Here is a 13,863-nt window from a genome sequence, read left to right as displayed (position 1 = left end):
AACAATCTCCAGATTGGGTTCCTTCAATAAATATGGTCTATAAACACAATGAAATAAGTTCCCCAAAATCTAAAATGGAGTGGTATCAAAGGAGAATTAAAGGGAAAAATATTCATATTGAAATTATTTATAAGGCACTGGACTGTCTTAAATTCTACAATAATACTAGGTGGGTAAATGATTTTAGACATTTTTCATTAAGAGTAGATTAAGATAAGTAGATTTTCATTCAGTAGATTTAAGACTTGTTTACACGGGTAGAGTAATGATGCAAGTACTTGATAGAGTAGAGTAACTCTACCTGTAAAAATGCTCAGCACAGTAGAATAGCTGGTAGAGTGTATAGTTGGAGTTAAAGTAGAGTGACTAGCAACCTATGGCAAAGTAACTACTCTATGACCACCACTACTGCCAAAATGTCTACTCGGCTGCACACTCTACCCATGGAACACGCTCAATTATGGCAGAATAGAGTAGGTAGGAGAGTACATGGGGCGCTGTCATTCTGGCTGGAATTGTGTTTTGTGTAAATAGTGAAAATGAAGTTCACCGAAGATGAAACTTTAAAACTTGTAGAGCTATAATACGGCGAATACCAGTGTTTATGGAATTTAGGTAGTGTATACTACAGAAATAAAAGTTTGCAGCAAGCTGCGGAGGATGAAATCGTCGAAAGAATGGCAAAGGGGGCTTTGGAGTAAACAAGCTTAAGCAAAAAATTAAGAATTTAAGGTGCACTTATAAATCAAGAGTGTTTAAAAATACAAAAATCGGTTTCACTATACTAGCATCAGTACTATACTTGTACTCTCCTCACGTGAATGGTATCAAGCCATTTTTGGTAGAGTACTACCACTACTCTACTCTCCTCAAAACTCTACCCATGTAAACAAGTCTTTAGAAACAGTGGAAAATGAGGTAGCTAGTAGAGTAGTAGTAGAGTAAAATATACTGGTTTAGCAAATTGCAATGTTTTAAGGTAATACAGTAGCGATAAACAGGTAGCCTAAACGTGTTCCAAGATTGTCACTGTAATTTTGAATATTTTTTCGAGGCATTTGGCACACGTATTCGTAAAATAATAAAGAATGGCGGTACAGAGCCCAATTTGAAAAATATATTAATATGTGGAAATTACTCTGTAATTATACAATATTTAAAAAATGAGCCTGTACCGCCATTAAGAAGAACAAAAAAATACACTTTCTTCAAATAAACTTTTTTATCTGATGCCTAGATTTTGTGTAATTTTGGAACTACTAATGAAATAAAAAATTTTAGTAGTTCCAAAATAACACAAAATCGGATAAAAAAGTTGTATTTGAAAAAAGTGTATTTTTTTGTTCTTCTTAATGGCGGTACAAGCTCGTTTTTTTTTTATATTGTATTTAATTACAGAGTAATTTCCACATATTAATATATTTTTCAAATTGGGCTCTGTACCGCCATTCTTTATTATATTACGAATATGTGTGCCAAATATCTTGAAAAAATATTCAAAATTACAGCCGCAATCTTGGAACACATTTTCGCTACCTGTTGATCTATACTGTTTCCTCTTAAGATAGTTTTAAACTGTCTTGGTCAGTAAAAGAACATAATACAGTCACCAGTGCGATCCCCTCTACTCGCGCTGGTCCACTATTCGCTGATGGTTTCAAACTGATGCTAGAACAAACCTATTATTATTATACATATCATTATCTGTAAATAATATTTCTTCTGATTGTTAATTGTAAAGGATAGAAAAATTACCATTTATTTTATTTTTTTTAGAATCAGCTGAGAGAAGTGGTCTACAAAAAAACCAGGAAGGAAACGGAATATGTGGCTACGAAAGGCAAAAGAAAGGTTTACAAAGCAAATGTGACACATTTTTTTGAAATATTTAGGAATATCAGTAAATTGCATTAAAAAAATGTATGAAAAGATTTTGTTCAATAAAAATGTTTATATTTATCAAGGATGTATTATTTGGTATGGCCACATATCGTCAGTGATGTAATAATACATCCTATCTGTTTTTTCATGAGTTTTGTAAGAGAGACTAAAAACTTGTCTTAGGGTCACCTCCTGTTTTCATATGATATTTTTTGACTTGTTTTGTAGTAAATTAAACTATCTATGAACTACAAAACAAGTCAAAACTTACATATGAACACAGGAGGTGACCTTAAAACATGTTTTTCCATCTCTCATACAAAACTCATGAAAAAACAGATAGGAGGTATTGTCACATCAGCAAGGATGTACAGTGATGAGTGCCCTAATAACCGGCAAAATATTTAGTTGTGAGATAAAAAGAAATGAAACTAGTCGAGCTGGGAAATTTAGCGAAATTAACCTTTAAATTTACGTTATATTGATCCCACCTTTACACATATCGGAGGAGTATGTCAACTAAAACTGTCACTGTGGTAGTTTCCAAACTCGTCTGATACGTCTGAAGGTGGTACACAATCAATACAATCTAAATGTATAAGTTAATATCGCTAAATTTCCCAGCTCGACTAGTTTCATGTCTTTTTATCTCACTACTTAATACATCTTTTGTGCTATTTTGCCGGTTATTAGAGCGCTCATCACTGTATTTCTGGTATATCCAGGGAATGTCTACAAAATATATTTTGAATGTCCAGAGAACATTCGTGGACATTCATGGAATGTTCCAATAAGACATTCAGGTAATGTTTAAACACTCAGGTAATGTTTGCTGACACAGGATTTTCCTGGGATGTTCTCAGGGAACATGTTTTCGGGGATATTCCAGGAATTTTTCAATGTCTGTGTACCTTCTATGGACCTATATGGAATATTTTGGTGTTATTACCGCCGCACTCCACTTGCGATTTGTAATCAGGAAGATTGAACACATTGTTTCAAATACAAGTCAATCCATTTGTGACTAAATAATCATGGATTGACTTCTATTTGAAAGAATGTGTTCAATCTTCACAACTACAAATCGCAAGTGGAGTCCGGCGCTTAGGGCTACTTCCTCTTCGGTATTATGTATTATACTACAGAAATCAGGAACTTTCCTTCTAAATATATGTATGCATCTTGGCCATCAAACATATTCTTCCAAACATTTTTTTAAGGGGTCTTGTGGGTAAAAAAAGTGACTTTTTAAAAAAATTATATCTCGAAAACTAAAATTTATTTTTATTTATAATTGGAACATGTAAAAGTATAGTACTTAAGGTAGTCTCAAAAAAAGTTTCAGCCAAAAATATTCATTTTTGTAGAGTTTAAGTTTTTTTGCGTTGGCAGCATAACTAAGTCCAGTCTCATCTGAAATCAAAAAGTTTATTGTAGTTTATATCTCTGGCTAGAATATGAACGAAGGAATTAAAAAAAAATGAAATTTGAAGATTTTACATAAGTTTAAACACATTTTTGACCCCAATTTTTCTCATTTTTAAAGTAGTTTTTTTTATAAAACAAAAATGACCTCATCTAATAAAAAATCCTTTGTTGATTCACTAGCCAGAGGTATAAACTACAAGAAACTTTGATTTCAGATGAGACTGGACTTGTTATGCTGCTCACGGCAAAAAAGGGCTGTTGTCGAAAAATTGCAGTCAACTCTGCAAAAATGAATATTTTTGGCTGACATTTTTTTGAGAGTACTATACTTTTACATGTTTCAATTATAAATAAAAATAATTTTTAGTTTCCAAGATATAATTTTTTAAAAAGTCACTTTTTTTACCTGCAAGCATTGATTATAAATATTCCTCTGCAAGACAACAACTTAACAAATTGTTGATTTCAAATTGTAACAGTTGTTTTGCAAAGTATGCTGCCCTCTTGTATTTTCTGTGTTATCTTCATCATACAATTACTTCATCTAAAAACTTTCTGCGATATATTCGCAACAACAAAAACAAACAAAACAAAAAAAAATAAAACAAAAGTTTAACCACCTTCACACCACAGAATCAAGCAATCAAGTTACACAAATTTTCAAACACCTCACCTGACACAGCGTCTCAAGTACGATTGCGCGAATTGGTAAATATAACTCTGCACGACCACGCAACTCGAAACACAAGTACGCAAACACGGTTGCGTGAAGCGTGGCTCGCAATCGTGAAATTTACGAGACTTGCTCGACCTGTAGATTCTTGTTGTTGAAAATGGCTTTTGTGGATAGGGTGGAGTCTTCAACGAGATCAATGTTATCTGTGTATGCTAGTAATAACTTGGGACCTTGAACCGATAGCAGTTCTGTTTTTATTTCGGCCGACCTCATGGCTTTCTCTAATACAAGGTTAAAAAGTAGTGGAGATAACGCATCACCCTGTTTGAGTCCACTGTTGATTTCGAAGCTGTCAGACAGTTTATTATTTACACGTACTTTTGATATTCTACCCTCCATACGGACTTTAGTCATCCGAATGAGTTTCTTTGGTGTGGAGAACTCCGCCATGGCATTCCATACTTGGCTTCTTTCTACGCTGTCATATGCCTGTCGAAAGTCTATGAAGAGATTGTGTATGGGTCTGTTATACTTTTCTAGAAGCTGTCTCAGCGTGAATAGTTGATCTATTGTGGATCTGTTTGCCCTAAAACCGGCTTGATATTCTCCTAGGACGTTTTCAGCATAAGGGGTTAGTCTACTAAGAATGATGTTTGAGAGGATTTTATATGCCGTGTATAAGAGTGAAATTCCTCTGTAATTCGCGCATTTTGTTTTGTCCCCATTTTTTTGGATGGGCACTATGATGTTTTCCTTCCATTTTGCTGGTATCCTTTCTTCTAACCATATCTGTGTTATTAATTGGTGGATTTGGCGATGTAGTGCTTCTCCACCATATTTCAGAAATTCTGCTGGTATCTCGTCCGTACCCGGCGCTTTGTGATTTTTCAGCTATATTTAAGGCCTTTCGGGTTTCTTCAAAAGAGGAATTTTCGACGGGCATGTCTGCTATTACTTATATAGATCTCTTCTTTGTGCTGTTCTTCCTGTATGATGTTTAGAAGGTCCCTGAAATACCCTTTTCATTCTTCTGTTAGTTCTTTATCGTCGATTACCATATGGCCTTGATTGTCTCTCAGTATATAGATAGAATTGGTTCTATGTCCTCTTCTCTCAGTGGAGATTGCTTTATAGAATTCTCTGGAGCCTGGTTTGGGTCGGTCTCTCTCCATAGCTTCATATTTTTGTTGTTCATAGTTTCTTTTCTTTGTGCGTATCATTTTTCTTGTTTCTTTTCGGCAGTCGTCGTATTCCTTTTTACTTTTGTCTGTTTGTAGTTGTATCCATGTCTTCCTTACTGTTTGTCTTTTTTCCAGCTGTTTCCGACATTCATCGTCATACCATGTTTTTACCCTCTTCTGCCTACTCCTTCGAAAGATCTTGTCAGCTGTCTTGGTTATTATTTCGGCAGTCGTTTCCCACACCTCTTCTATATATCATTGTAAACTGTTTCAGAGTTTAAGGTTTGTTCAAGTTGTTCTATATATTTTTGATGTTTCTCTGTGTTCTGCATTTCCTCCATGTTCCATTCTGGGTTCATTGTTATTTTGTTGTATTTGTGGCTAGATATTCCGGATTTGACTTTTGCTCTGACTAAGTAATGATCTGTGTCTCCGTCTATTCCTCTAAGGCTTCCTACGTCTAAGATATTGTTCCCATGTCGGGCATCTACAATGATGTGGTCAATTTGGTTTCGCGTAATATGGTAGTTTGAGATCCAAGTTTGCTTATGAATGTCTTTATGCGGAAACATAGATCACTTTATTAACATATTATTAGCTGCTGCAGTTTCTGTGAGTCTTAAGCCATTGTCGTTGGATATATTGTGGCATTACACTTGTAATGGCAAAAGAATATGAGCATATGTCTAGTCTAGCTACTTAAAGAAAGGTCTAAGAAGAAGCTTGAGTTAAGATAAATAAATATCTGGATACATGTAGCAGAAAAATTTAGATTAGGCAGAGTAACTCAAAAAAGGAAAATAATGAAGGTACAGATAACACACAATACTAGATGATACCGTAATCCAACATTCTAGGTGGTACAAACATATTAAAAGAATGACCCAAGATCAACTTCAAAATCAGATCCTAATGTGGATTTTATACAGAAGAAGAAAAGGGGAAAACCTCGTTTAAGCTGGAGAGAAAGAGAAGACTTAGACCAGGAAATAATAGAACGAGAGCTGGAAGAAAATCTTTGGACAGGAAGAGATTACGAATCGTTAGATGTAGGAGAACCTTGTAAACCAATGTATGTATATATGCACGAGGGAAATACCACGAAATCTCAATAAAAAAGAAATACAAATTTAACACTCAAATACACACACCGTCAAAATTAAAGAAACACCTTAAAAATGGGACATGTTTGATGTCTCGAATCACCTAAACCCGTCCGATTTTTTTGGTATGTTGTAGCCTTATTATCTAAGAATATCAATGTAATAATATTGTTGCTAGACAGGTATATGTCATTTTATACCGTGTGTAAGAAATACTGTGTTTTTTCGTTAAAGTTCGGAACACCCTGTGGAATGTTCTAACCTATATAAAATATTGAAATTAAAACTCTATTGTAGCCTTAAGCTTTCTTAACATTTTCTTTTTTGATTCATTTGCTTATGTTGGATAATACAAAAGTTAGGTACTTTAACAACTAGCCATGTTCTTCATCAATACAGGTTGTTTCTAAATAAGTGCGACAAACTTTAAGGGGAAATTTTGCATGAAAAAATAATGACAGTTTACTTTATAAACATATTTCCGCAAATGCTTCGTTCCCGAGATACGGGACGTTGAATTTTTTCGTACAAACTGACGATTTATTTATTGCTCTGAAACCTATTGAGATATGCCAATGAAATTTGGTAGGTTTTAAGAGGTAGTTATTGTGCATTTTTTGACTTACAATTAAGAATTTTTTATTCGCCATTGGCGTTCATACGGGATACATCTAAACTGTTTATATCCAAATGCACGCCAATGGTAAATATAAAATTCTTAATTGTATGCCAAAAAAATGCGCAATAACTACCTCCTAGGCAAGCCGCACACCAACGAAACATGAAACGTAAAACATGTTTCATGAAAATAAAACACGGCTAAACAAATCTTGAAGTCCGCCTACCAATGAAACGAGTGTGAGTCATGCTCATAAAACATTTTTATTTTCGGAGAGTTTCATAAATGGCCGGACGTTTATTTATTTAGCAGTGTTTTATTTCCATGAAACGTGATTTACGTTTCATGTTTCTTTGATGTAGACATGTGCCTTAGGACATACCAAATTTCATTTGCATATCTCAACCGGTCTTAGAGCAAAAAATAAATCGTCAGTTTGCAAGAAGAAATTCAACATCCCGTAACTCGAAAACGAAGCAAACACCCTGTATTGATGAAGAACATGACTAGTTGTTAAAGTACCTAACTTTTTTATTATCCAACATAAGCAAATGAATAAAAAAAATGTTTAAAAAGACTAAGGCTACAATTGAGTTTTAATTTCAATATTTTATATAGGCTAGAATATTCCACAGGGTGTTCCGAACTTTAAGGAAAAAACACAGTATGATTGTTACACCCGGTATAAAATGAAACATTGCCTGGGTAATTGCAGGGTAGATCGAGTAGCTCTGCGGTTACCACAGCCGGTCCCAAGCCCGGATAAAGTGTGGAGGGTTGATTGGCAAGGTTAGCAACCTACCAATCGGAAAAACGAATACTGCTCAAAGAAACAATGTGAAGCCTCGGAACCGGACTGATCATATGAAGACGACCATGGCGAGAAATAAGGACAAAAGAAAAACATTGATGAGAATTACCACATGGAACATCAGATCACTCAACACCAGGGATCAAGAAATCACCCAAGTATTAAAAGAGAAACAAATAGATATATGCGCTCTACAGGAAACAAAAAAGAAAGGAAAAGGACAATCAAGATTAGGCGAAAATATACTAATCTACAGTGGAGTAGCAAAAGAAAACAGGGCCAAAGAAGGTGTAGCATTACTAATACATCAAAAATACCAAAATCACATCAAAGAGTGTCAATATATATATCGGAAAGAATTGTCACCGCAAAAATTAGAATGGAAAAGGAAGGCCTGAACATCATTGGAGTATACGGCCCAGAAAATAACAAGCCTCAAACAACAAGGGAAATCTTTTATGACGAATTACAACAAGTAGTAGATCAAGTTAGAGGGAAGATGATAATACTGGGGGATTTTAACGCTCGAATAGTAATACCCGGAATTAAGCAAAAACACAATGAAAATGTTAAAAACGAAAATGGAGAACTGATGATAAACTTCTGCACAAATAACGAACTTAGAATAAACAACACATTTTTTGACCACAAAGACCAACACAAATATACATTCAATAACACCCGTGGACAAAGATCTATGATAGATTATGTTGTAACCAACAGAGATATACATCCATCAAAAATAATCGACGTAAGATGCCTCAACTCAGCAGATGTAGGTAGCGATCATAGCCTAGTATTATGTAAAATAGGAATCGCTATGAAATATTTCACACCTAAGAGGGCAGCACCAACACAAACAAAAATCAAAGTCGAAGGACTATATACGGAATCCACGGAATACTTATACAGGAAAAGACTATCAGAGAAGATTGCTGAGAATGGAATATTGCTGGCAAGAACTCAAAGATAACATAATCAACGCTGCAACAGAATCACTTGGAGAGAGAAAAGTAACGAATACCCACATATTAAAGAAGAAAACCCCGTGGTTTAGAGAGGAAGTTAAGATAAAATGTGAAGAAAAGAAGAAAGCCTTTTTACAATACAGAACAAAACAAACACAACAGGCATACAACCATTACAAAAGAATCAGAAACGAAACGAATACTTTAGTGAGGCAAATAAAAAGGGAGCACTGGCAGAGTTTCTCAAAACAGATGGAACACGACTTCTACGGAACACAAAAAGAAGTATGGAGAATGATCAGAGGGCAAAGAAAGGAGATGAACGAATTAATAAAAGCGAAACACATTCAGAAGGAAACATGGGCAGACTACTTCCGATCCGAAGGGAAGCATTAAGAAAATTAAAAAATAGAAAATCTCCAGGAGAGGACAGAATATCGAACGAACTCCTAAAGTACGCAGGACAAGATCTAACTAAACAACTATTAAAACTAATACTAAAAATAATAGAACAAAACAGAATACCACAAGAATGGAGATCAAGCATCCTAATACCTCTCTTCAAAAAAGGAGACAAATCAGACCCGGAGAATTACAGAGGGATTAACTTATTAAACACAATATTAAAATTAACAACAAAAGTGATAACAAACAAATTGAATGAAATTATAACATTAGCAGAAGAACAACAAGGTTTTAGGTCGGGAAGGTCATGCACTGACGCTATATTTATAATGAGGCAAGTTCAAGAGAAATCGTTGGAATACAACAAACCTGCATATTTTTATGTTTCGTCGACCTTAAGAAAGCATTTGACAGGGTCACATTAAAGGACGTTATCCACTTGTTATACTCGAGAGAGGTACCTCTGGGAATAATTAAAACGATAGAAAACATCTACCAGAACAACACAATAAAAGTTAAAGTGGAAGATGAACTAACTGACCCAATTGAAGCCGGCAGTGGGATAAGACAGGGGGATTCCTTGAGTCCTTTATTGTTCAACCTGATCATGGACGAAATAATAAAAAAAGTAAGAACTAAAAAAGAATACCAAATGGGAGGAAAACAATTTAAAATAATCTGCTATGCGGACGATGCAATACTAATCTCTCAAAGTGAAGATGATTTACAACGTATGGTGCACCAATTCAACATAATCGCCAGAAAATTTAACATTTTAATTTCCTCAAAAAAGACAAAATGCATGGTTATAACAGCAGATCCAATAAGATGTAAATTGGAGCTGGAAGGTCAGATAATAGAACAAGTGATGGAGTTTAAATACCTAGGCATCACACTAGCTAGCTACTGAAGACTTGAAACAGAAGTGGAAGATCAAGTGAATAGAGCAAACAGAGCCGCAGGTTGCCTGACACAATATAGAGAAATAAAAATATCGGAAAAGAAATGAAAGGCAGAATTTACAAAACAGTCATCAGACCAATAATGACATACGCGGCAGAAAAACGACCCGACACAGAGAGGACAAAAAGATTGCTCGAAAAAAGGTCCGTGAACTTAGCCCGAAAAAGTCGGGAAAAAATGTGATCAGTGCCATTCGATTGTCCATTGATTGGCCCATTAAGCGGTTAGACACACGCTGTGAAGGGGTGGACAAACGTGTAGTTTGGATTCTGTCCCCGAATTAACGTTTAAATACGCATTTAAGCGGACGTGAAGTTAGCCCGAATTGAGAATTAAAAAAAAATTAATGGCAATTTCCAGGGGGGTCGTTTCGCACTTTAAGGGGTTGGACAAACGCGGCGAAGGAGTGAACAAACGGGTAGTTGGGATTCTGAACCAGAAATAACGTTTAAATGCGTTTTTAAGCGGACGTGAATTTGGCCCGGGTTGAGAATTAAAAAAAAATTAAAGTCTTCAAGGGGGTTGTTTGCACTTTAAGGGGTTGGACAAACGCTGCGAGGGTGTAGACAAATGGATAGTTGAGATTCTGCTCCCGCATAAACATTCATTCTAATGTCTGAAGTACTTTTTCGGCGGTACTGTCCTATTATCCGTAAGCAATATATATATAAAAAAAATATTTTAAAAATATCAGAGGGTGGACAAAAAAAATTATGTGGTGGACAAACATGGACAAACGATGGAAAACAATATAGCAAGAGTTTTTTTAAATTTTCGAAAATTTGTGTATTTGTGAAGTTAGCCCGAAAAAAAAATTTGTTTATAAAAAAAAATTGATGGGTGGACTAACGAAATAACATGGTGGACAAACGTGGACAATCAATGGACAATCGAATGGCATCGATCACATTTTTTTTCCCGACTTTTTCGGGCTAAGTTCACGGAGCTCTCGAAACAGCGGAGATGAAAACTCTTCGAAAAATCGATGGTAAGACTCTATGGCACAGAGTTAGAAGTACAGATATACGACGGAGATGCAAGGTGGATAACATTAATAACTGGGTAAGAAACAAAAGAATAGAATGGAATGACCACATAAGCCGAAAGACAACAAATAGGGTAGTCAGGACAGCGAGAGACGGTTCCCCAATAGGAAGACGATCAGTGGGAAGACCACGAAAACGATGGAACGACAACTTACTAGAGGCACATTGAAAAAACAGACAGAGTCATGTCTATACAAAAAGAAGAAGAAGAAGAAGAAGAAGGTATAAAATGACATTTACCTCTCAAGCAACAGTATTATTACACCGATATTCTTAAATAATAAGGCTACAACATACTAAAAAATCACTCAAATCGGACAACTCGTTTATGAGATTCGAGACATCAAACATGCACAATTTTAAGATGTTCCGTTAATTTTGCCGGTATGTGTAGATACCTGAAGGATGATATGAGAAAGAAAGACCAAGAATAAAAAATAGATGGGAGTAATAAAGTCACGTGGGTATTTTTTATTGAATAAAAATATATTATGTTCTTTCTCTTACCTCAACTACATGCTCAGGCACTTGATCTATAACATCTGGGACAACTTGTTCTTTCTCCATCTTTGCTTTCAGAGCTTCTAAAAATATTCGAATCAAGGTAGAATATTATATTTATATTAAAGTTGACATCTTATTAAAATACGTACCTTTATCTGTAGAATTTACAAAATAAACATTCAAAAAGATAAGCAAAAAAGTGATTATACTTAACATATTATCAGGCCACGTACTTTTCCAATTTTGATATTAAAGGTCAGTTCTCAACAACCGGTTCAATTATGCAAACTTTTTCTCTTTGATATTAACAAACTAGCAACAATAACATTTACACACAAACATATTTCTAGGCTATCTAATTAACTCAGCTGATTTAACACAGGTTGCCAGTTTTCAAAAAGTACTAATAGTCGAAAAAGTATTGCAGATAACAACAGATGGACTACCTAGGACATTCGATAAATTGTTCTACAATATATAATTTTATTAATTTTTATAATATGATATAATTTTGTGATATTCCTCCACCAAACTCTAATTTATTAAACATTAAATTTGTAAACATTTAAATGTCCACGTGGAATATTTGGAACCTCTAAAATGACAACTTCTAGTACTTAGTACTGTTCTTCGTTAAAGTGTCAGCAAATCCCACAAATCCCAGAATAAATCTCATCTATAGTAGGCAGCTATCCGTTACAAATAATTATGTAATGGTATCGTCCATTCTACAGATGCTAATTCCTCATCTATCTAGATAATAGGTAATATTACCGTATTGTTCACACCACCCTTTACAGCGTCTCTCAAACTCATTCATGGACATGAAAACTTCCAGATCTTAGTACCGAAATATCCAAGTATTCCAAGAATGAAATATCACCTTCCATTATCAGATAAAGATGCAATGAAATACTATATCAATGCAACTTCGATAAGATCCTCTACTTACCTGCAGCTAAGAGTGAAGAAGGTTTTGGCTGTGCTGTTACAATAACTACAACTACTGTCAACTTGTGTCGGTTTTCTAGCAATTGCTGTATTTATACTGCTGAAGTATATGAAATATTACAAGCTATGAAAACTCCACTCAACGATAACAAAATTATAGCAGTCTGTACTGAGTCTTTTAGTCCAAATGCGAAAATTGGTCCAAAGTCCTGTCTTGCAAAATTAGTCCAAATTCTAAAGACAAAAAACATACGGAAGGGACTTACGAATAATAACAAACCTTTACTGGAATCAAAGAGCACAAATTGTAATAGATAACGAACCCAGTCCAGAAATTGAAATCAAGAGAGGAGTTCGGCAGGGATGTATTATGTCTCCATTACTCTTTAATGCATATAGTGAAGCCATTTTTGAAGAAGCATTGCTATCTCAAAGTGAAGGAATAATAATTAACGGAAGATCTATTAACAACATAAGATATGCAGATGACACCGTGATTATGGCAAGCTCTGCTGAACAACTCCAACTACTACTAAACAAAACAAACAATTTATGTGAAGAATATGGACTAAAAATGAATATAAAAAGACCAAATACATGATAATAACTAAGAAAACAAACATATAAACAAGCATACATTTGGGAAATGTACCGATAGAAATGGTTGATAAATACAAATACCTAGGAACCTGGGTTTTGAGAGAAAAATGATCAAACAATAGAAATAAGGACCAGGATAGAAATAGCAAGAAATGCGTTTGTAAAAATGAAAACAGTTCTCTGCAACAAAGACCTTAGCTTAGAACTGAGAGTAAGAGCTTTGAGATGCTATGTGTTCTCGATACTACAATATGGACTTGAAAGCTGGACATTAAAGCAAGAACACATAAATAAGCTACAGTCATTTGAAATGTGGTGTTACAGAAGGATGCTTAGAATAGCATGGACACAGAGGAAAACGAACACGGAAGTACTGCGAGAAATGGGTAAAGAATGCGAAATAATAAACACAATAAAAATAAGAAAGTTACAATATCTGGGACACGTAATGAGGGGACCGCGATATGAAATGCTAAGACTGATAATACAGGAAAAGATAAGAGGCGGAAGGAGTATAGGAAGAAGGAGATTGTTATGGTTAAAGAATTTAAGGGACTGGTTTAGATGCAGTTCTATAGAACTCTTTAGAGCAGCGGTGGATAGAGTGAAGATAGTGATGATGATATCCAACCTCCGATTAGGAGACGGCACTTGAAGAAGAAGAAGTACTGAGTCTATGTTATCTATGCATTCTATAAGAAACCTATATTCTACCCACCTAATAGTT

General features: G+C 34.9%; 1 protein-coding gene across 3 annotated transcripts in view; it reads right to left on the bottom strand.

Annotated features, from left to right (window-relative positions):
• Window positions 1-11,927, bottom strand: part of LOC126878508 (protein D3-like) — a 29,839-nt gene extending 17,912 nt beyond the window's left edge. The window contains exons 1-2 of one of the 3 annotated variants that reach the window (XM_050641259.1): window positions 11,819-11,927; window positions 11,589-11,665 (exon numbers count right to left, since the gene is read on the bottom strand). In XM_050641259.1, the coding sequence (XP_050497216.1) occupies window positions 11,589-11,648 (60 nt within the window). In that variant the 5' untranslated portion in view covers window positions 11,649-11,665; window positions 11,819-11,927. Of the gene's footprint in view, window positions 1-11,588; window positions 11,666-11,734 lie in introns of all 3 variants that reach the window. The other 2 variants (XM_050641260.1, XM_050641258.1) reach the window with 2 other exon arrangements.
• Between the last annotated feature and the right edge of the window lie 1,936 nt (window positions 11,928-13,863).

This window comes from Diabrotica virgifera, chromosome 10, assembly GCF_917563875.1.
Source record: "Diabrotica virgifera virgifera chromosome 10, PGI_DIABVI_V3a".
NCBI classification, from domain to species: Eukaryota; Metazoa; Arthropoda; class Insecta; order Coleoptera; family Chrysomelidae; genus Diabrotica; species Diabrotica virgifera.
The sequence above is the reverse complement of the archived record's forward strand: the minus strand, read 5'-3'. Positions and strand labels throughout refer to the sequence as shown.